At 41.1% G+C, this 23,287-nt stretch overlaps 1 protein-coding gene across 1 annotated transcript in view; it reads left to right on the top strand.

Moving 5' to 3' along the window:
- The first annotated feature begins 2,953 nt into the window (after positions 1–2,953).
- Positions 2,954–23,287, top strand: part of GRAP2 (GRB2 related adaptor protein 2) — a 40,275-nt gene continuing 19,941 nt past the window's right edge. The window contains exons 1-4 of the mRNA XM_081330887.1: positions 2,954–3,034; positions 6,747–6,838; positions 9,443–9,562; positions 18,389–18,575. Coding sequence (XP_081187013.1) covers positions 2,957–3,034; positions 6,747–6,838; positions 9,443–9,562; positions 18,389–18,575 — 477 coding nt within the window. The 5' untranslated portion in view covers positions 2,954–2,956. The remainder of the gene's footprint in view (positions 3,035–6,746; positions 6,839–9,442; positions 9,563–18,388; positions 18,576–23,287) is intronic.

Genomic DNA, 23,287 nt, shown 5'->3' with positions numbered 1-23,287 from the left:
AGCTTTTGCCACTCCAGACTTTCATCCTTTACTCTTCACTCATCTTCCAGTCCCAGTTTTGTATATATCAATCTATCATGAACTGCCCTTAAAACAGCAATACTGCCTGAATAGCCTCTTCTTTCTCGTCTGATTCATTATATAATCTGATAGGAGATTTAGTAAAGCCTCCAAACATTTGAAAAACAAGGTGGATCAACATAAAGCATATTGTAATAGCCCATGGAGGATATAGCTAAACTACTATAGGTAATTAAACTTAATAAGTGTGGGTCACTCATAACAAAGAAATTATGCTAAATCAAAAAAAGATGAAAAGTGCTGTGAAGTGTGCCTGCATACATAACCCACCACTGGCATCCCACCACTGGCATAGTCCACGTAGTCCTTGTCTTATGACCACAACTGAACCAAAATTTCCATTGCTAAGCAAGACCGTTAAGTGAATTTTGCCCCATTTTATGATCTTTCTTGCCACAGTTGTTAAGTGAATCACTGCAATTGTTAAGTTAGTCATATGGTTGTTAAGTGAATCTGGCTTCCCCATTGACTTTGGTTGTCAGAAGGTCATAAAAGATGATCACATAACCCGGGACACTGCACTGTGAGAGTGGAGGTAAAGCACAATCAGACTGTTATTATAGCCTATCACAATAAAAGATAGCCTTAATCTTCTTGTGAAATCAGTTGCCTGGTTTGGTCTACCTCATGGGACTAACATCCATACATTGATCAGGTATATCATCAGATATAAATTGGACAAGTTGATGAAATCCACCAATGTTTTACCAAATCAGTGTGTTAAGCATCTAAATTGCTACATTCCTCCCAAAAGTCAAGTAGTATATTTCCCAGTTGGAGCACACCGAAAAACTATACTGTAAATTTTCCTTGCAGGATTACTGGAAGAAACAATACGGTTAATTATTTGGATAGCATGATTATTATTAATATTTTTAAAAAGAATAAGAACAAGCTATAAAAGTAGCCTAATTATATTATATAAAGCAATCAGTTAGTAAGAAGATATTTTGACAAAGAATGGAATGTATTAACAACTAAAGGCTTATTCTGTAGATTTTTGTCAACTGGTTGTGTATTTCTTATCTGCTCACACTATAGCTTTGCATTTCATTCTTTAAACTGAGCCACTTCCTGTGTTGCTATTTGGGAGCCTCAGTTGGGTGGTGCAGCAGATAAATGTACTTGAAGCTGGCTCTGATTATCCTTTCAGATCTTATCACAATCATGCTAGCAGGAAATGGCAAGAGTGGCTTATACCTATTTCAGTAATAGAACAAGATTCACTCAGCCAGTACTACTACCTTATCATATATGTTGATTGTCTGAATGTTTGATCCACTATTACAAGTTAAAGGGGCTATTGGTAATAAAGCACATACGATATATATTAATATTGCTGCCTCTTTCTTGGTAGATACCTGTGCATAAAACACATTTGATAATGACAATATAGTGCAAAATGTAGGAGTCCATCATAAACAAAATTGATGAAGCTGATATCAATATCAATTCCAGTTTTCATATTTATGACAATTGATAACTTTTATACTTCATGATCTTTCTCAAAAGCAATTTTGGTAGAAATTCTATTTCTTTCATAATTTGGTCAGAGCCTGCCTTTTTTCTAATTTTCTAACAGTATTCTTTGCCGTGGAAATTGCTGAACACTATACAGTATTTATATGGATTTGAAGGTTCAGCATTACAGATAGTCCTCGACTTATGACCACTACTGAGCCCCAAATTTCTATTGTTAAGTGAGACATTTGTTAAGTGAGTTTTGCCCCACTTTATGACCTTTCTTGCCATATTTGTTAAATGAATCGCTGCAGTCATTAAGTTAGTAACAGGTTTGTTAAGTGAATCTTAAGTGAATCTTGACTTTGCTTGTCAGGAGGTCGCAAAATGTGAACACATGATCCCAAGATGCTTTGACCATCATAAATATCAGTCAGTTGTCAAGTATCAGAATTTTGATCGCATGACCATGGGGATACTGCTATGGTTGTAAGTGTGAAAAACAGTCATTAGTCACTTTTTTCAGTGTTGTTGTAACTTTTTTTTTTATTGAAAAGTTTTAAAGTACATTTTATCTTTAACAATCCCCCCCTCCCCCCACCCCTACCTATCCCTCCCTACCCCTCCCCCCCATGTAACTTTGAATGGTCACTAAATGAACTGTGGTAAGTCGAGGACTACCTGTACTGCAGTGCATGACAATTCCTATGACATGTTCCTATGAAGATGATTCACCATCATTCAGCACTCTTATGGATAATAGTTGGACATTGTGCATGGAAGGAATAGTATTAGGATGGATGACAGAATGGAGCTGTCTAGGCTTTGCCTTGGATGATCTGCAGCCAAGACATGATTAGATTGATCATAATACTTTTCAGGGAATCTGGGAAAGTACTCTTAGTGTTACTGCACCTAGTTTTTGCTTTTATGATTTTTTAATATCATGTTAATTACAATTAGGAATGTTTCTATGTTAACTGATGCTGGTTGCGGCACAGCCAACATTTCAGTGAAACCACATAACTGGAATGTTTCTATGGCTGATACCATAAATCAGTGGGCCCCAACCCCCAGGCCTTAAGCTGTTTGGAACTGGGCCGCGGAAATGGCGAGTGAATGCACACCACATCCCCATTTGTATGAGCAGCAGGCACATGTTCTCCCCACTCGCACAAATGGAGCTGTGCACATGCTTGCCCACCACTCAGGCAGAACCATCCCCTCTCCCCCACAGCCAGTCCGCAAAGCCGGAGAAGTTGTGGAACTCTGCCATAAATGACAATATAATTGCCTTACAAATTCAACTAAAGATTCCTGAACAATATATTAATAATAAAGATTATCATTGATCAAACTAGAGAAAATGTAAATAACATTATGTATCTTCTACTTCACTATAGCAGGAGATACCATGGAAGCCATTGCAAAATTTGACTTTAAAGCATCAGGAGAGGATGAGCTAAGTTTTCAGGCACGAGATGTTCTGAAGGTATGTATCAATCAACACTTCTTCACAGACATTTCCAGAGCATCATCTTTTCTATTCCCCAAACCCTCAAAAGCAGTTTGAAGCTAACTAATAATTATCTTCACTGCCAGTGAACTCAAAGTGCTGAAACACTATCATTGTGCACTCCAGATGACCACTAAGATAGTACAAACAGTGACATTCAGCGGCCCCTCACCCATGTTAATAATTAAGTATTAATTGTCTAGTAATTCCCCCAAAACAGTGAACACAGGCAACAAGGAAAGCTGTAATTCTATCAAGTGAATATCCCTTGGCTACCTTTAAAAAATCAGCGACAATAACAGTTTGATGCTGAATTCTGTAGGGAAGAGGAAGAAGCTGGTTTGAAATGAAAAGTCAAGCAGCAGGTTTCTGCCAGCAGACAAGTTGTATGCCCAAAATACTAAACAGCTTCAGCTTTTCCAGTGGGAAAGGAGATTCTGAAGCGAACCAGAAATAAATTGGCTCAGCTGCCAAACAAAGATGGCCTAAATCACATAGATGCAAAACTGATTTTGGAACAGTGCAAAGACTATGCATGGAAGTGTCTCCTATGAAGATATATTTGTTCTGTTAATCAGTGACAAACATCATAAACTAGAACTGATTCCCAAAGGATTATCTCTAGCCAGTTTTTTTCACACTGGGTTCCAGTGATGGGGTTGTATGAAACACTAAAAATAAACCCAAAAGTTCATTCACGGCAAATTTTCAGGGGTTTAGATGTTTTTTTTAAAAAAAAACTAACATTGCCTAGAAAAATATTAAATTAAAAATACTATTTTACAGAGTGCAGAATTGCTTTCAAAAGGCAAAAAGAGCCCAGTTTTAATATAGATATTAACAAAGCAGGAAGGATGAGGCCCACTGACAGGAGGAAACCTATATCTGTACATGAACCTGTTCTCAAAACGATATTACCTGAAGACTGTCCTCTTTACCTCAGAACATATTTATTTCTCTGGAAATGTAATTCCAATTAAACAAGTACTCATATGAGTTTTTAGTATTGCTTAGATTTCAGAATTTGTCTACTGGAAGAAAAAAAAATTGTAATCAATTAGGCGTAAAGGAATTTTGAGGCCAGCAGCTTCTTATGCAATTTTGCACTACATTTTGGAAATCTGACTTCCAACAAAATTATTAACATTTACAGAAATATTAATTTATGGTTTCAGAGATGAGTAAGAGCAGCATTCTCTTCAGATTTCTCTGAAGTAGAAGTTATCATTATTTTGCTAACTTAACAGACTTCACACATTTAACTTAAGACACTTAAAATGATATCTAATGAGGAAAGGACATAACATTCAGTGAGTGTGAATAGATAATGCTAAACACTACAATTCAGCACATAGTGGCTTGCTTAAGCATATTTGCTGTTAAAATCCATGAGTAATGAAACGGTGTGTGGTCCCACCTCATGAATTTAGAATTTGTGCCTCATACAACAATATGAACATTTATTCTCAATTACATATGAATGCGTTGTCATATGTAAGCTTGCATGTGCATTGTTCTATATACTTTTTCCTCTGTCCTCTACTTAAACTAAAGGATTGTTACTATTATGGTTAACCTTCAATTTGATTATTATCTAAATGTTTGTCGATAAGACACCTGTTACTATTGGTGCTATCTTTCTTATGTCACAGTTGTTCTATTTCTATTTCCAGGTCTTTGCATTTTGTGATTTACTCCTGTTCTTTGTTTTTTATACTGCTCTCTCCAAGTACTGCCATGTCCATTATCCAGACATTTTGTCTTTCTTATCAACAATTGTTAAGTCTGGGATGTTATGTGGCAAGTGTCTATTTGTTTGAATTCTAAAGTCCCAGAGTAATTTAGTTTTTTATTTTCTGTTACTTAGTTTATTTTGTAGTCCATCAGTTCTTGCTTCCAGGCAAATTGTAATTTTTGCAGATTTTTATTTCATTGTACCATTGTTGCTACTTTGTCATACCATTGCTTATGGTCAGTCTGTGTGATCTTCTTGCAGCAGCTAACTAGGTGGTCCTTTGTTATTATGATTCACTGCACAGTCAACCAGGTGTTTAGAGTGGATTTGATATTTCTATCCACCTATTAAGTCCTTCCCAAGGATGTGAAACAGGCAGATGTTTTATTTATTTGTTTGTTTGTTTTCTATGCCTCCTGAAGTGATGCCACTAACTCTACTATAGATTCAGTACAATGCTTCATAAATTTAGTTCTTTTAAACATATTTTCAACCTCTTCTTTCACTGCTTTCTAAAATTATTTTACCAATTCCACAATCTCAATCCAAGCTACCATAATCTTCTCAAACTATTTTTTTATTTTTTACTTATATTTCCTATTTCTAAACCACCCAAATTTCCATTTGGTTTCCCTGTTTCTTTTTATTTTTGATTATGAAAGGGTTATTTCCTCATACAAGCAAGGAAGAATTATAAATTATATTAATTATAAATTGTAAGATTTATGGGATGATTTCACTTCTATCTATTATTTGCAGTCATTTACAGAGATAAATCTTAAGGGACAGCAGAGTCACTTCATTGACCCACCATCTCTCTCTAAGACTGAACAGCAATACAGTACCTCAGAAGCCACTGTCATGTTAGGTAGCTGCCATGTGCAGGAACACTTTGGATGGAAATATTATTTATTTATATTCCACCTTTATTATTTTTATAAATAACTCAAGGTGGCGAATATACCTAATACTCCTTCCTCCTGGGGGCATGACGGCTCAGTGGTTAAAGATGTTCAGTGGTTAAAGATCCTAGGCTTGTTTGAAACTCAAGCACGAAAACTCAAACGGGGTGAACTCCCGTTACTTACCACATCTCCTGCCCACCTAGCAGTTTGAAAGCATCCAAATGTAAGTAGATAAATATGTACCACTTCAGTGGGAAGGTAATAGCGTTCCATGCACCTCAGCATATAGTCATGCTGGTCACATGACCATGGAAATGTCTTCAGACAACGCTCCCTTGGCTAAGAAATGGAGAAGAGCATTGCCACCTAGAGTTAGACATGACTGGATAGGAGAAAACGTTACCTTTACCTTTACCTTCCTTCTCGTTTTCCTTCATAACAACAACTCTATGAGGTGGGTTGGGCTGAGAAGAGAATGACTGGCTTCTAGCCTGGTACCTTAATCACTAGACCAAACTGGCTCTCAAATAAATTTTATATAACACTTATTCTTTAAAAAGTAATTAACCAAAGCACCAAAGTAGGGGAGAAATCCAGACCCTCAATACAGCTTCTAATGTTTTTTTCTTGTTATGCTTACACAGGTCCACCCTCTTTTTTTTTCCTTTTGACATTTTGAGGTGCTGAGGCACACTCTGCAGCTGAAATTTTGTGCAATCAGGCTTTTTTTTCTTAAAGGAAAGTGTTTCCATGTAAGCTTTCTTCCCACAGATGTCCATGCCTAATAAATGAAAGTCAGGAATGATCAGTTTCTCTCAACAGTTGGTTTGGCACACCTGCTATGCTAGTTCATTTCTTCTGAGGTAAGAGAACACAGTTATTTTCAAGAAAAAAAATGGCTGAAACTTGTTTCAGATCTCTGGAGGAAAACTGATAAGAGTTGATAGCAAGAAGCATAGCAAAGGAGTTAAGGAGGCATAAAATCTTCAAAACATAGGCTAGCACAAGACTCACATAAAGTAATTTCAGTTTTCCATCTGATTTACAGATCTTAAGCTCTCAGGAAAATTGGTACAGAGCTGAATTGAAGAATTGTGAGGGATATGTCCCAAAGAATTATATTGATTTTCAGATTCCTGGGTAAGTATACAATTTCTACATTTATGTCCATGTTTTATAATATTGAGTTCTGTGCACCCATTTAAAAATAATTTAACGAATGGGTAAAAAGAAAGAAAGTAGCAAATTTCTGGGAAAAAGTTCTTTTTTCATTTTTACCTATCTTCCCTTTCCTGTTCAGTCCGGAAATATTCACAATTCTGAATATTTTCCTAATGGCTTTTCAGCAACTTTCATACACAAACACACACATATGCACAAGTATTCAGAAAGCTAGAAGATATTAATATTATCCTGCCATACCAAATTACACAATACTATTTGCCAAAGTATGTCCAAAATATAAACCGTTCCAAGTGGATGCTGGAATATTTTAAGGGTAGCCCAAAAAACATTGCACATATAAGGTATAAATAACAGAATTCCTTCTAAAAGTAACTTTAATTTCTGAGCTAATTCCCGTACTCATTCAAAATAGCTGTAGTATTTGTAAGTTTATACATAGCAAAAAATTAAAGCAAGTGGATAACTTTCAGTAGACTATTAACTAAAGTTGGGAAACTAAATGGAAAAATGTTGCCACATGTAAACTCTGATAAAGAGGAAGTGAAATCTGCTGCAAGAAATTACAGCAAAAAATGACTATATACAAAAGTAAACTTCACTTTTTATATGGAACTGAGATTTGAGTGTGTCAGGAGCAATATAAATTGAATAATATAAAAATAGATTAATTGAGAAGTGTGTGTGGAAAAACAAAAAGAATGCATGGATATCAAATGAATATGTACAAACAAGTCAGTGCCCAGTACAAAAGAAGTATTTTGAAGTGACATCATCACAGAGAAAATAGCAAGACAAACACTGTATATCGAAAACCTAAATGAATTGAGAGGAAAGAAAAGGGAAGTTTGAAAAAACAGAAATGGACTCAAGTTGATGAATCCTCAAAAAGAAAGCAGCTTTGTATTTCTCATTGTTTTTCTGTGCTCTGCACTACATTACTTATTCAGAAAGGAAATAGCATACAAAGCCAGTCATTATACCATGAAAACCATGAGTTTTGTGGCTGTTTTCCCCCAAATTGTTGTGAACCAAGCAACAGTGGCTTGTTAACTAATAATAGTGAATAGTGTTGGTATAAACCAGATTTAAGTACAGGTGTTTCTTTGCTCTTATCCTCTACTTTAAAAATTTTTTGCCTATGACTTTATAGTCACTTCTGTGTGCTGCATAAAGTTCTTATTCTTTCAAAAATTAGCATGATGTATGTCTGCATGTTGCGGGTGTGTCTATATCTGTATCTCATGTTTTTTATTTCATAGATACAAATGAACATGAACACTATATTCAAAAAAATTTCTTTTGACCTTCTGCTCTACAGGCACTCTGGGACTCCTGTCAAAACAAAACAAAATAAAGCAAGTTAAAATCTTCTTCATTTTAAATTTAAAGTTGATCAGTTTTTCCTCTTAGAAGTGCCTGTCCCCGAAAATAAGACCCAATCTTATATATATATATATATATATATTGCACCAAAAGATGCATTAGGGCTTATTTTTAGGGAAACACGGTATCGGGGTGATCAGCCCAGCTGGGCGCCCCACCCCACCCCCGGCGTGCATACAAGAGGCAGTGAGTGTACAGGGGCCAACGGTGTCTGGCAGCAGCCGCAGCCCGCCGGTTCCTTGACACAGTGCAGGTAAGTCCAAGCACCGAGGCAGAGGTGGGGGGGAAGCAGGTGATCCAAACATGCTGCATGGCCGCCTGACTTGTGGGAGCTTGCAGGAGGCTTGCGCAGTGGAACAAGCAGCAAGCAGAGGCAGAGGCACAGTGCAAGGCAGGCAGTCCCAACGTGCCGTGCAGCCGCCTGCTCCAGCGCAGCCACGGACAAACCGAGAGATGGTGGGATGGAGTGGATGGCACATCCAGATTGCCTGCCTCTCCCTGGTGCCTCTGCCTCCGCCTACTGCCTGTGCTGCCACACAATCCTCCCACAAGCCAGATGGCTGCACAGCACATCCAGATCGCCTGCCTCCCCCACCCCCACCTCTGCCTCCATGCTCAGACTTACCTGTACTGCACAGGCGGCTGCTGCTGCTGGACACCAACAGCCCCTGCATGCTTGCCACCTCCTGTGCTGGCCATGCCCACCCACCCCCAGGCTTATTTTGGGGGTAGGGCTTATATTAAGAGCACGCTAAAAATCAGGCTAGGGCTTATTATCTGGGTGGGACTTATTTTGGGGGAAACACAGTAATTGATTGCATTAGGATGATTTATACTTATCAATATGAGCCTCATCAGCTGTTATTATTTAGTTCTCTGCATATAGAACTTAATGTTTCTTCTAATAACTTGATATATATTCAGAGGAATGGGTACGGCACATTTCCTTTTTGCATTCTGAATGGCAGAAGCACTTTGAATTTTGACAGGAGCTTCCATTATTTTATGCTGGATTGGCAAAAACAAATTAGATGGGGGTAATGATGATGATGATGATTGGTTGTTTGAGACTGAGTGTTGAGGCATTTCTTACCCTTGTATACTTTTAAAATCTGGCTTTCTCTCTCTCAAATTGATTTTCTGTTATAGTCACTTATGATGTATTGCTTTTGACAGCTGGTTCCAAGAGACAGTATCCCGTCACACGGCTGAGACGATGCTCAGGGATAAAGGAGTTGGTGCTTTCATAGTCCGAGCTAGCCAGAACTCCCCAGGAGATTTTTCTATCTCTGTCATGTAAGTTTCCTCCTCCTTTTCTCCCATATGGGAAAGATGGACATTGGGATGCAGAGAGCTTTATTTGATAGATATCTTAAAGCAATGTTTTGTTCTGTGTATGCAACAGCCATTTATTAATTTCAAGGCATGTTCTGTATCATTATAACAGCCTCTGGATGGCCCATAACAGTTGTTTTTTCAATCTAGCCCTTAAAATATGTTAATATTCCAACACTCACCAATATAATCCAATACATTTTAATTGAGTAGTAAGTATTTAGTATTATGTATTACTTATTGAAAGGTACCTGTAAATCACTCAGTGGAGTTTCCCTTAAGTAAACATTTATATAAACATATAAATATATATTTTACCAAAAATTTCTAAAAGCAGATACCAAACAGTCCTAAATCAGAAAAACAATTCAAAGCAAACAAATAGAAGCTGCTACAAATATTTTAAAACTAAATCTTTCCACGAATTTACCTGCATTAATCTATTGCAGACAATGTAGCATAGAATTCTATTCAATTTGTTGTATTAAAATATATTGTAATTTAACTTTAATTCCTTTACTACATGGAACATTCTGTACTGGCAGATACTTATTTTCTAATTTGCCAGAGGCAGAATGCAATTTTTAGGTGGAGATTAAACACAGATTGAGAAAATTAACATTACATTGCATGTAAAATAATTCACAATTCACAGTTTGGTGTACTAGTTAAGGTATCAGACTAGAAACTGGGAGATTCTGAATTCTAGTGCTGCCTTAGGCATGAAACCATTTTCTCTAGGAGAATACGAGAGACAGTGGAAAACCACTTCTGAAAAACTTTCCCAAGAAAACGGTAGGGGCTCATCCAAGCAGTCTCCAGGAGTCAAAAACTGACTTGAAGACACAAACACAGTAGTAATAATAAGTAATAATAATAAGATGTCTATGAAAGAGGTCTTCTTTCCCATGTAGTGAGCTTCCAGATTTTTGCAGTCCAAATATAGTAGCCTTGTTATTTCAAATAGATAGAGCCTGTTAAAACAGATTTCCCTCTCTGTTTGTGAAACCAGTGGGGTGGAAATTACCTATACCTATTTCAGACTGGAACAGCTGCAAATTTGAGAGAATGGAGTTGCTTTACATCAAGCAAGTACTGCCCAATAATTCCATATTTAATATGGTGCTTGACTGAATTGTGTTTATTGGTGGTTGGAAGCCTTTCATGGTTGAGGCAAGGCTTGAACTCAGTGTCTCCTGCTTTCTGGCCTGGTGCCATAACCACTAGACTGTCTAGTCCTCTGCTATGTTTTGTTTGCTATGCAAGTGTCAGTCAAAAAAATGAATAAAGGAACAACAAAAATGAAGAAGCTATCATCATGGTTTCATAAACCTATGAGATGGAACTTCCAGGATTTCAGGCAGAACATTTTTTCATGAATTAAGTTTTAAGTCTTTCAAATGCTCCCAAACACAATCAATAATACTATGAAGCAATTCTTTTTCCTTTCATAACAGACTTTTCTTATATAAAGATAAAATACACAGAAACAAGGGCATGCTTTCAAGTGTAAAAAGATTATGAGCATTCTACAATGTAATTTATTTCTACTTAATATGATGTTTGAACCTATCCATTCAATGTTAGACCTGTATGAAGCTCAGGCTAGTATAACTTTTTAAAATCATAATTAAAAAAACAAAAGCATCTTACCATTATTACAAAGTCAATTAATTAAATCCTCATGTGGAGCTTATAAGGCTACTATAACCCAGCTGCAAATATCAAGATGACCACAAAATGGCAACAGAGAAATTATAATTTTTTCAGAGTCTAATTCTTTTCTGCCATCTAGTGGTCGTCTACATTTATGTTGTCCAAATATGATAATCTTACCCAAATAACTTGCTATAAATTTGTATAAGATTTAATTAAAGAAAATGGTATGAATGATCAAATCATATATTCACTGTAGCTTTTTTTTAGGCAACATTTTTGGAAGCGGTTTATCATGGCTGCTTCCTAGGGTTAAGAGTGTGACCTGAGGTCACCCAGCTGTCTTTCTACCTAAGATATTCTAAAATTCAGATCTCCCCAGTCATAAAGCTGTGTCTTACTTACTACAGCAAGATAAATAAGTGAAGCCCTCATAAAAATAAAGAGTATTTCCCTGAAATATAAACAAAAATTATCAAAAAATGCAGGGTTGTGCATCTGCTGGACTCCAACTTTCATTCACAACATACCTTCCTACTGGACTAGACTGAACAATCAGATCTTGACTTCTGCCCTAAAGCTTAAGAAGACAGGAGCAGACCGGATCTTCAAGGCAAACAATTGCAAAGAATGGGGCAGCAGTCTAGAATGACTACTTTCAAGGCTCTGTAGGGAACAATTTTATAATGATGGGAACTAGAAGATGAGGCTCTTTGATTTGATCAGATGGGCAGATGAATATGGGAGGGCATAGTGCAACAGATGACAGTCCATAACCATTTAGAGACATAAAAATAACTGATGAATCATGCCTAGAAGTCAACCAGCAACCAAGGCAGCTCTTAAAATACTGGAATTACTCAAGTACTTTAGGATATACCCATAACTGCCAGACTGCTACATTTTGTACTAACTGTAGCTTCTGAATGCTTTTCAGAGGCAACCTTATGTAAAGCTCATTACAATAACACAAGTAGGGAGGTGACTAAGGCATGAGTAAGAACCTGAAGACTGATCACAATTAGAGCAGCTGTGCAAAAGCTGTGCTAGCCACAACTGCTACCTGCTCATCAAGCAGGAGCTGTGAGTCCAGGAGAATACCCAAATTGTGAATCTGAGGTAGATTGGTGGTTAAGAATTGTGAAATATAAATAAATAAAAAACATCTCTGAGTGGGGAACACAACTCCATTCAAAGTCAAAAATTGTATTTCCTTGGAATCGTTCGGTCTATAAAACCAAAGTTACTCTTCTTGGAAGGATTCAGTAAAAATCTGTTCCACTCTATCCAATCCATAAGAGCCTCCAGGAAGTTCAATGCATCTGGCACCAGGGCAAGATATATAGCTGGGTATCATCACTGTGATACCAGACCTCATGCTAATGGATGATATCCCCAAGTGATTTTATATAGATGGTAAAGAGGAATGGAGAGAGTAGAGAATCATGAGGTGCTGAACAAAATAGTCTTCTAAGCAGATCTTTCCTCCCTACCCCACTCCAACTTAGGGGTCGGATAAGATCCTAACTAGCTTAGGCCTCAGTTACTTGAGAAAATATCTTTTTTGTATATATCCTCATTACTCATTAACCCATTTCCAGAACCAGAACTACCAGTTTCTCTAGTGGTGACTTGAGTTCAGACCTTCTCAGTCATCATCCCCAGATTGTGGTATCCTCTGCATGCAGATATCAAGCATTTACCGTGTTTTCCCCAAAAATAAGACCTAGCTTGATTTTTGTCGGTGGACCTAATATAAGCCCTATCCAAAAAACAAGCCCTAGTTTTAGGGCAAGGCACATGCCTAAAAATCAAGCTGGGGCAGGAGTGGGGGTGGAGCTGCCCTACGTTCCCTGCACCTGCTTACCGCTGCAGCCAGGTCTCCTATGCCCTGACACCTGCCTTGCCTCACTGGCCTACTTCTGTGGCCACTCACCACCTCTTGCACACCTCCCTTTCACCGTCAGAGGCCTTCACGAAATGCCTCTGCAGCTGAGAATGGAGCTCTGTATTGATGCACGTGGTGCCCCCCCCCAACTGAGAACCGAGCTCCGGATTGACCCACGTGGTTTCAATCCAGAGCTTGGTTCTCAGCTGAAGAGGCCTTTCCTGAAGGCCTCTGATGGCAAAATGGAGGCTGGGGGGTCACCACGTGCATCAATACAGAGCTCCATTCTCAGCTGCAGAGGCATTTCTTGAAGGCCTCTGATGACGAAATGGAGGCGAGAGTGTTATGTATCCAGGTGCAGGTCACCTGCATAACAGCAGCCACTAGGGGGCGTTGGCCTGGATGGTTTGGCGGGAAAACCTAGTTTCGGTGGGAAACCTAGAGCCAACCCCATTGGCTAGCTACCTACCTGGCCAGGTATATAAGGAGGCCAGGTAGCCCTTGTTCGCCAGTACAGACCCCTTCAATAAAGAGCTGAACCTGTACTCCAGCTGGTGTCTCTTCCTTGCGTCGGACCCACTACATTACAGTGGCGACGAGGATGGGATACTGCCGACAAAAGAGCTGAAGTCACTAGGGGAATGCACCGCATGCTGGAGGAAAAGAGGCATCTTTCCTCCCCCCTCAACGCGACCGCCAGCAACCGCAACCCGGCCACCGCGAGCAACCTGCGACCGGCCCCGGCCACCACGATCGAGATCCAAGACCAGCCACCACAGCAACCGGCAGGGGAACGATGGCAAGAACAGGACAACCCCGCAAATTCGACACCCGCCATCCAGAGAAGTGGGCCCGGTACCTGTCGCACGCCAAGCTGTACATGAGGTTCAACCAGATCTCGGAGGACAGCTCGAAGGTGGCGGCCCTGCTCTGTATTGGCGGCCCTGCACTCCTCGAGGTCGCCGCGAACCTGTTCTCCCCGGAGCCCATCGAGGCCGTCTCCTACCGGGACCTCGTCGCCAAGCTGAATGCTAACTTCCAGCCTCGCATGTCCATGCTGGCCTGGAGGTCGCGGTTCGAGAAGAGGGACCAGCGACCTGACGAGTCAGGGGCCGATTACATTGCCGCCCTGCAGGAAGCTGCTGGCCCCTGCAAGTTCTCAAACCTGGAGGAGTGGCTGCATGACAGACTGGTTTGCGGCCTACGGGACACGAGGCTGCAGGAGTGCCTGTTCACGAAGGCCGAGGTCTCGCTACAGGAAGCCCAGGACGCCATCCTGACCCACGAAGCAGCCTGCGGGGCCGTCCAGCAATCCAGATCCGGCAGCCAGACGGGCACCATGCACCAGCAGGTTGCCACGGCTGAGGACGAGGAGGACGAACAGAACATTGACCTCCTTCAGCGGAAGGCGGCCCCAAACCAACAAGACAGACGGCCGGACAAGCCCAGGCCGACCGACAGCTCACAGAAGTGCGCAGACTGTGGCAGAAACCACGTGCGCATGCTCTGCAAGTTCCGGTCGACCACATGTTGGGCCTGCAAAAAGACAGGCCACATAGCCGTGGTCTGTCGTAGCCGCCGACCCCGAGAAGAGATCCATGAGCTGCGCCCGGAAGATTCACCACCGAGAGGTACTGGAGCCCCGACCCAATTACAAATTGGATTTTTTGAGAGCCGGCTGGGCATCCACCACACTGGTAGCTGCCGGCATCCCAGGAGTCTGCCCCTATTTTGATGACGTCCTGATTGCAGGAGCATCAGCTGAGGAACTGGCAGGTAGGCTAAGGGAGGTCTTAGCCAGGCTGCGTGCTGCTGGCCTCAAATTAAAGAGGGAGAAGTGCAGTATTGGGGTCCCTTCAACAGAATTCCTGGGGTTCAGGATAGATGCAAAGGGAATCCACCCCACAGAGTCCAAAGTAAGGGCCATCAAGCTGGCACCCACACCCAGGAACAAAGCAGAGCTGCAGGCATTCCTGGGCCTGCTCAATTTTTACCACACATTCCTCCCACACAAGGCAGCCATCGCAGAACCACTAGACAGTCTATTGGACAAGAAGGCAGCATGGGCCTGGACCACGGTCCATGACCAAAGCTTCAGAGCTTTAAGGGCACTACTGTCTGACAAGTCCACAGTGACACACTTTATAGAATCAAAGCCCATATGCATCGCGTGTGATGCATCCCCTTACGGGGTGGGCGCTGTACTAAGCCAACTTGAGCCTAATGGGGCTCAAATCCCAATTGCTTACTACTCAAGAACGCTGTCTGGAGCAGAGAGGAACTACGCCCAAATTGATAAAGAAGCCCTGGCAATAGTGGCAGGGGTAAAAAAGTTCCATGATTATCTATACGGCAGGGAGTTCACAATTTACACAGACCACAAACCACTGCTCGGCCTGTTCACAACGGACAAGCAGACCCCCCCAAATACTATCGCCCAGAATGCTCCCGTGGTCCATCTTCCTTGCAGCTTACAATTGCAAGCTGGTGCACAAGCCAGGGAAGATGGGCCACACAGACGGCCTAAGTAGGCTACCCATAGACACCGCAGAACCAGACCCGGCCCCAGCAACACAGGTCCTAGCTCTGCAGGAACTACCAGAATGCCCAGTACATGCCAGGGACATCACAGCCAAGACAGCCTCTGACAACATCCTGAGTAGGGTACATTCGTGGGTTTGCACAGGCTGGCAGGACAAGTCCCCGGGGCCTGAATTCCAGGCGTACTTCACCAGGCAGCACGAACTCTCCACACACTGGGGTTGCCTCCTGTGGGGAAGCAGGGTCATCATTCCTACAGCGTTCCGGGGCAGAGTGTTGGAGTCCCTACATGAGGGACATCCGGGGGTGGTTAGGATGAAAGCACTGGCCAGGAGTTACCTCTGGTGGCCAGGGCTGGAAAAGGACATTGAGGAACGGGTCAAGGGTTGTTACGCATGCCAGAGATCCAGGCCAAAGATGCCCCACGCCCCCGTGCACAGGTGGGAGGCAACACACATGCCCTGGTCCCGTGTTCACATTGACTATGCGGGGTCTTTCCAGGGTCAACTGTTCCTAGTAGTAGTAGACAGCCACTCTAAGTGGCTGGAGGTAGTCCCTGTCTCCAACATGACCTCAGCAAGGACAATCCAGTTGCTCAGGGCCCTCTTTGCCACACACGGCCTCCCGGACGTACTTGTGTCTGATAACGAGCCTCAGTTTACCGCTAATGATTTCCAGGCGTTTTTGAAGGTGAACTGGATTAGACATGCCACCTCCACGCCCTTCCACCCGTCGACTAACGGGCAAGCTGAATGGATGGTAAGGACGACCAAGGACACTCTCTGGCGCATCATCAGCAGGGACTGGCATCACCGACTGGCAAAATTTTTGCTTGCTCAGCACACCACACCATGTGTGGCCACAGGGAAGAGCCCAGCAGAACTATGATGGGGGCAGCGCCTCATCACCAAGCTTGACTGGCTGCACCCCGACCAAGTGGCAGCAGAGACAGGGAAGCCCTTGGCACCTAGGGTGCTCAATGTGGGGGACCTGGTTTGGGTAAGGAACTACGGGGCGGGATACCCATGGATTCCGGGGACAGTGGTTGAGAAAACTGGGCCTCTCTCCTACATCGTGGGGGTGGAGGGGGATCGACACATCAGACGACACATCAACCAGCTCAGAGGAAGGCCCCCTGAGTGCACCACCCTCGCCCAACCTGATAACCACACCCCAGAAGAGACCAGACCAACCGAAAACTGCACGGACCCCGAACAAGTGGAGGATGGCCTCCTTCAGCTGACCCTGCGGCAGCATCAGGGCATCGGCAGCAGCGGGGATCCGGCGGCCGGACCCAACCCAGCTCAGGAGCACCGTGAGCCAGACGACCAGGCCCAAGGCAAAGCCCCACTCAGACGATCCACCAGGCCCCACAGGACACCAGCATACCTAGCGGACTATGTGTGCAAGTGACCCATCAACCTCGCTGTATTTGTATATAGTTAAACATTGTAGATATTTGTGTTTTGTTGCATAGTTGTGAGGGAGGCTCTTCTCTAAGGGGGGAGGGGTATTATGTATCCAGGTACAGGTCACCTGCATAACAGCAGCCACTAGGGGGCGTTGGCCTGGACGGTTTGGTGGAAAAACCTAGTTTCGGCGGGAAACCTAGGACCAACCCCATTGGCTAGCTACCTACCTGGCCGGCTATATAAGGAGGCCAGGTAGCCCTTGTTCGCCAGTACGGACCCCTTCAATAAAGAGCTGAACCTGTACTCCGGCTGGCGTCTCTTCCTTACGTCGGATCCACTACATTACAGAGAGGGTGAGTCAATCTGGAGCTTCATTCTTAGCTGCAGAAGTCTTTCCTGAAGGCCTCTGGCAGCGAAATGGAGGCTGGCGGTGATGTGCATGAGCGGTGGTGAGTGGCTGCAGAAGAAGTGGGCTGAGTGGGCGGGGCTGTCAATGCCACCGCTGTGAGACAGGGGAAAAGACATTCCCTGAAAATAAGACCTGGTGCCTCTTTTGGAGGCAAAAAAAAAGACCAGGTCTTATTTTCGGGGAAACATAGTATAGACCTAGCTCCATGGTGGCGAACCTATGGCACAGGTGCCTCAGGTGGCACGCAGAGCCTTCTCTGTGGGCATGTGTGCCATCGCCCCAGTCCTAGGCCTTCATCTGGGTTTTATAAAACCTTTTCGCTTTAAGCCTCCACTGCTGTGTGCAAAAAAAAAAAGATTCAATCAATCAATCAATTTCAACTTCACATGGGGAAAAAAAAGATCTCGCAAGGTTGGAATTGATTGATTGAACGTTTTAGTCCCACCCTGTCTGCCATTACCACCTCAGCCACGCCCACCCAATGGGCCACGCCCACCTGGGACCAATGATACATAAGTGGGTTTTGGGTTGCAGTTTGGGCACTCAGTCTCTAAAAGGTTCATCACCACTGACCTAGCTTTTCTGCCTGGTTTTCAATAATTTAATCATTTAAAATTTAAAATATTGTAGTTTTAATGTGAATGGCATTAACTTTAATACATTTAGTGCATTTCAAACTTTAAAACATAAACCACCTGGAACCATTTATGAAGAATGATATAGAGTAATAATTATAGGTATTATTTTTACAAATAATTCAAATAATGCTCTTCATCTCAAGTATGCCAATTTGGAAAACTTAATACAGAGTTCAAATGAATACTGTAACTTTAAAATTAGATTGGATTGCCAAATGTTTTGTATTCTCCCTTGGTATCCAGGCATGAAGAGGATGTCCAGCATTTTAAAGTGATGAAGGACACAAACAGCAATTATTTTCTATGGAGCGAAAAGTTTCAATCACTAAACAAACTTGTGGAGTATTACAAGAATGTTTCCATCTCCAAAAACAAACAGATATTTCTGAGAGAAGAAACCAAGAAAGGATCACAAGTAAACTTTAGAGAGGTCAGTCTTTATGATAGCGTAGAAGAAAAAAATGTAATCCAGTAAGGTTTGTAAAAGTTGTAAACCAGTAAGGTGATTTTTGCCATGAAATTAGCCACCCCATCAACCTTTTCATTAGTTGTTCGTAGTTGGTTCTTCCTCCTTTCATCAATTTTTTAATAGAAGCCTTAACACAGGGCTCCCTAGTGGCATTAAATCATTACATCAACCATCCCAAGAAAGCATGGCTACTGGTCTGATGATTGACAATGAGACTTATAGCCCAAAACATTGGAGAAAACTGATTTGAAACAGCAGGTTATGTGCTGGGCTAGATACATGCTACCATAATACATACCCTCAGTACCAATGCTAGAAGGCTAATTCATTTTTAATTCAAGTACCAACTAGTTTTAATATTTCTAAATCAATCCTTAGCAGTCTTAGGTAGCCATCTTCCTCATCTCTCTCCAGAGTTAAAATACTTCTGTGAATACTTTATTAAAGATTCAGGGCTGATTTGAACTATTCTTGCTGTTTTATATACTGTATATCAAACGTTTTGGCTCTCTTCATCATAGTGAAATACTGATTACAGAGATTCTAGAGACACATTCAAATTCTACTCAAAATAAATTTCTGAAGACCTCTATAAGAAAAGTAAATAATCTATCAGTTAAGAAAGGTTACCAAAACTCTGTGGCTCCACCAATGCACAAATATACAGTAGTCTTCAAATAAGGAAGATTGACATCAGTGATCACAGTAAAATTCCCAAGAGTGGCCATCCTTGTCAAAATCACTCTCAAGAGCACAGCATAAATGCATCCAGAATGACTTCCTTAGAACATTTTCTAAAGAACTGCACGCATCTTCCAAATCATAAAAGAATTAGATAAAAATGGGATTTATGGAAAAATAGCAAGGATTACTATTGATACTCATTTCAAGTTTGCTAAAAAGCATTGGAGCTAAAATTCCAGTCAACAATGACTACTGTGGGCTATGTGAATGTTGTTTAGACAAACCAAATACTGCATTCCACAATAAGCTCATGCCAGCCGGGCATGCCTTCTTATGATATGGGAAGAATAAAGCCCATAGATATTTTCAGAACCATACCATAAGAAACGCACTTCTCTTAGAATGTGAAAAAATAAAGGAAAAAACTTGTATTAAGATACCTGAATGGCTTTCAACAATGCAAGCTTTTGCTTACCCAAATTTAATTAATTATGATAAACTTATAACATATAAGGACTTATTGGATAATGAAGGAAGATTGAAATCTAGACAAGACCTATATCAACAAGGTATTGATTTAGCATGGTGGCCATACTTACAAATTCAAACGTGATATGAAAAAGACTTGAAAACAACAGGGCTCTACAATGAACAGACAGAACTCGATTGTATATTGTTAAAAACAGATGAGAAGTTGATTAAAAAACTTTACAGATTTCTGCTTAATCTAAAGATGGAGGAAGAACAAGTTAAAGAAACAATGATAATTTGGGCAAAAAATGTTGGTCACTAAAACTTGAAAAATGGGAAAAGTTATGGGATACAAATACTAGATTAACTGAAGCTGTATCATATAAAGAAAATTTGTATAAAATGTTTTTATTTTTTTTATTTTAATTCCATTTATATCCCGCCCTTCTCCGAAGACTCAGGGCAGCTTACAAGCTTAGCAGTAGCCTTCATTATATGTATATGCCTGCTTATTAGGGCTTTCACACACACACCCAAGCGGCATTATTACAAAGTCAGCTTAATTGCCCCCAACAATCTGGGTCCTCATTTTACCTACCTTGGAAGGATGGAAGGCTGAGTCAACCTTGAGCCTGGTGGGATGCAAACCTGCACTAATTGCAGGCAGCTGGTGTTACTTAAGGAGGCATTAGCCCACTGCTCCACCAAGGCTCATGACACCAGTGAGAATAGTGAAAATGTTTAAAAATATTTCAAATGTTTGTTGGAAATGCAGCCAAAAACCAGATACCTATTATCATCTCTGGTGGACATGTTCTAAAGCTAAAAGGTTCTGGCTTAAGATACATTTATGGTTGGGGAAGATGGTTAAAAAACAAATATAATTTAAACCAGAATTATTTTTGTTAAGAATGATAGATCCCAATTATGATAAAGAGTTGTTGTTGTTGTTGTTAGCTGCAAAGTCGTGTCTGACCCATCGCGACAACGTTACTCCAGGCCTTCCTGTCCTCTACCATCTTCTGGAGTCCATTTAAGCTCACGCCTACTGCTTCAGTGACTCCATCCAGCCACCTCATTCTCTGTCGTCCCCTTCTTCTATTGCCCTCAATCTTTCCCAGCATTAGGCTCTTCTCCAGTGACTCCTTCCTTCTCATTAGGTGGCCAAAGTATTTGAGTTTTAGTTTCAGGATCTGGCCTTCTAAAGAGCAGTCAGGGTTGATCTCCTCTAGGACTGACCGGTTTGATCATCTTGCAGTCCAAGGGACTCGCAGGAGTCTTCTCCAGCACCATAGTTCAAAGGCCTCAATTCTTTGGCGCTCAGCCTTTTTTATGGTCCAGCTTTCACTGCCATACATTGCAACTGGGAAGACCATAGCCTTGACTATACGCACTTTTGTTGACAGGGTGATGTCTCTGCTTTTTAGTGTGCTGTCTAGATTTGCCATGACTTTCCTCCCCAGGAGCAAGCGTCTTTTAATTTCTTGGCTACAGTCCCCATCTGCAGTGATCTTGGAGCCCAGGAAAATAAAATCTGTCACTACCTCCATTTCTTCCCCATCTATTTGCCAGGAATTGAGACGGCCGGATGCCATGATCTTGGTTTTCTTAATGTTTAGTTTCAACCCAACTTTTGCACTCTCCTTCTTCACCCTCAACAAGAGGCTCTTTAGTTCTTCTTCACTTTCTGCCATTAGAGTGGTATCATCTGCATATCTTAGATTGTTGATATTTTTTCTGGCAATCTTAATTCCAACTTTTGATTCATCTAGCCCTGCCTTTCTCATGATGCGCTCTGCATATAAGTTAAATAGGCAGGGCGACAGTATACAGCCTTGCCGGACTTCTTTCCCAATTTTAAACCAATCAGTGGTTCCGTGTCCAGTTCTCACTGTTGCTTCTTGGCCCACATATAGGTTTCTCAAGAGACAAATAAGATGGTCTGGTACACCCATGTCTTTAAGAACTTGCCACAATTTGTTATGATCCACACAATCAAAGGGTTTGGCATAGTCAATGAAGCAGAAGTAGATGTTTTTCTGGAACTCTCTAGCTTTCTCCATGATCCAGCGTATGTTGGCAATTTGATCTCTACATGATAAAGAGACTGGGTATTTAATATTACATGTATTAACAGCAGTGAGAATTAAGTATGCCGAATATTGGAAAAATGAAAGTTTACCAACTGAAGAGATGCTAATCAAGAAAATATTAAGACTATGCAGAAATGGATAGATTAACTTTAGAGATTAAAGAAAAAGAGCATTTAGTCTACTATAGAACCTGGAATAAATTTTATCAATGGCTAGATAAACGAATTAGAGAGAAAGGAATGTGATACTTATTTTTGACCTTATTCTACTAAGAAAAATATTATAGATTGAAAATTTAACATTGTTTACTATAATTTGCTATAACTATTACTGTTATCAATCATTATTCTTACTACTTCTATTGATATATATCGACCCAGACAATATGCTATTTGCTAAATATTGAATGTAATTGGGGGAAACCCTAACCCCTCCCCCAACATTCCTGCTATCCCAACCCCACACCCTATCCCTTCATTTTCCTCCCCACCCTTAGAAAAACCAATAAAATTTACATATAAAAAAATAAGCTCATGCCAGCTGAATATGCTAACATTATGGTTTGGGGGTTCTCAGCTGCTTCAGAACCTGGACAACCTGAAGGAAGGAAGCACACATTTTATGTAGACTCTGAGAATCTGATAGAGAATATCAGCCATGTATCCATTAGCTGAAGCAGAAATATAGGTCATACAGCAAAACAAATAATGCCACAAAATACAAAGTATTCCATGAAAGAATGAAAGAACAAATTCACTGATTTGGAATGAAAAGCTCAATTCAGACTTAAACTGTATCAAATCGTATGTCAGAGCATGGTATCAGCAATTCATGATACAAAACTTTCAAGTGTTTTTGAAACTTTAAAATGACAATTTGTCCACGCTAAGTGAGTTCATATCACCAAGACCAGGTGGATTACATCCCAGAGTTCTGAAGGAGCTGGCTGACATGATCTCGGAACCATTGAACCATATTTTTCAAAAAACTTCAAGAACCAGGGAACTACCAGAGGATTGGGAAAAAACTGATATGGTCCCAAACTTCAAAAGAGGGAGAAAAATGGATCCAGGAAACTACAGACCAATCAGCCTGACAGCAATACCTAGGAAGATCCTGGAAAAGATATTCAAGCAATGGATCTGCAAACACAAAAACAAGCAAAGGTGTTACCAGAAGTCAACATGGCTTTGTCAAAAACCGATCATGCCAGACAAACCTTATTGTGTTCTTTGACAAAGTGACTAAATTATTGTATTAGCATAATGTCATGGACATAGCATACTTGGACTTCAGTAACATATCTGATAAATTGGCCACAGTCTATTTCTTGGTAAGAAAGAAATATGTGGGATAGACAGCATCACCATCAGATGGATTTGTAACTGGCTGACTAATCACACTCAACATGCAGTCCTCAATGGA

This window comes from Vipera berus, assembly GCF_964194415.1.
Source record: "Vipera berus genome assembly, chromosome: 6".
Lineage (NCBI taxonomy): Eukaryota > Metazoa > Chordata > Lepidosauria > Squamata > Viperidae > Vipera > Vipera berus.
Note: the sequence above shows the minus strand (reverse complement) of the source record. Positions and strands in the feature narration are given on the sequence as shown.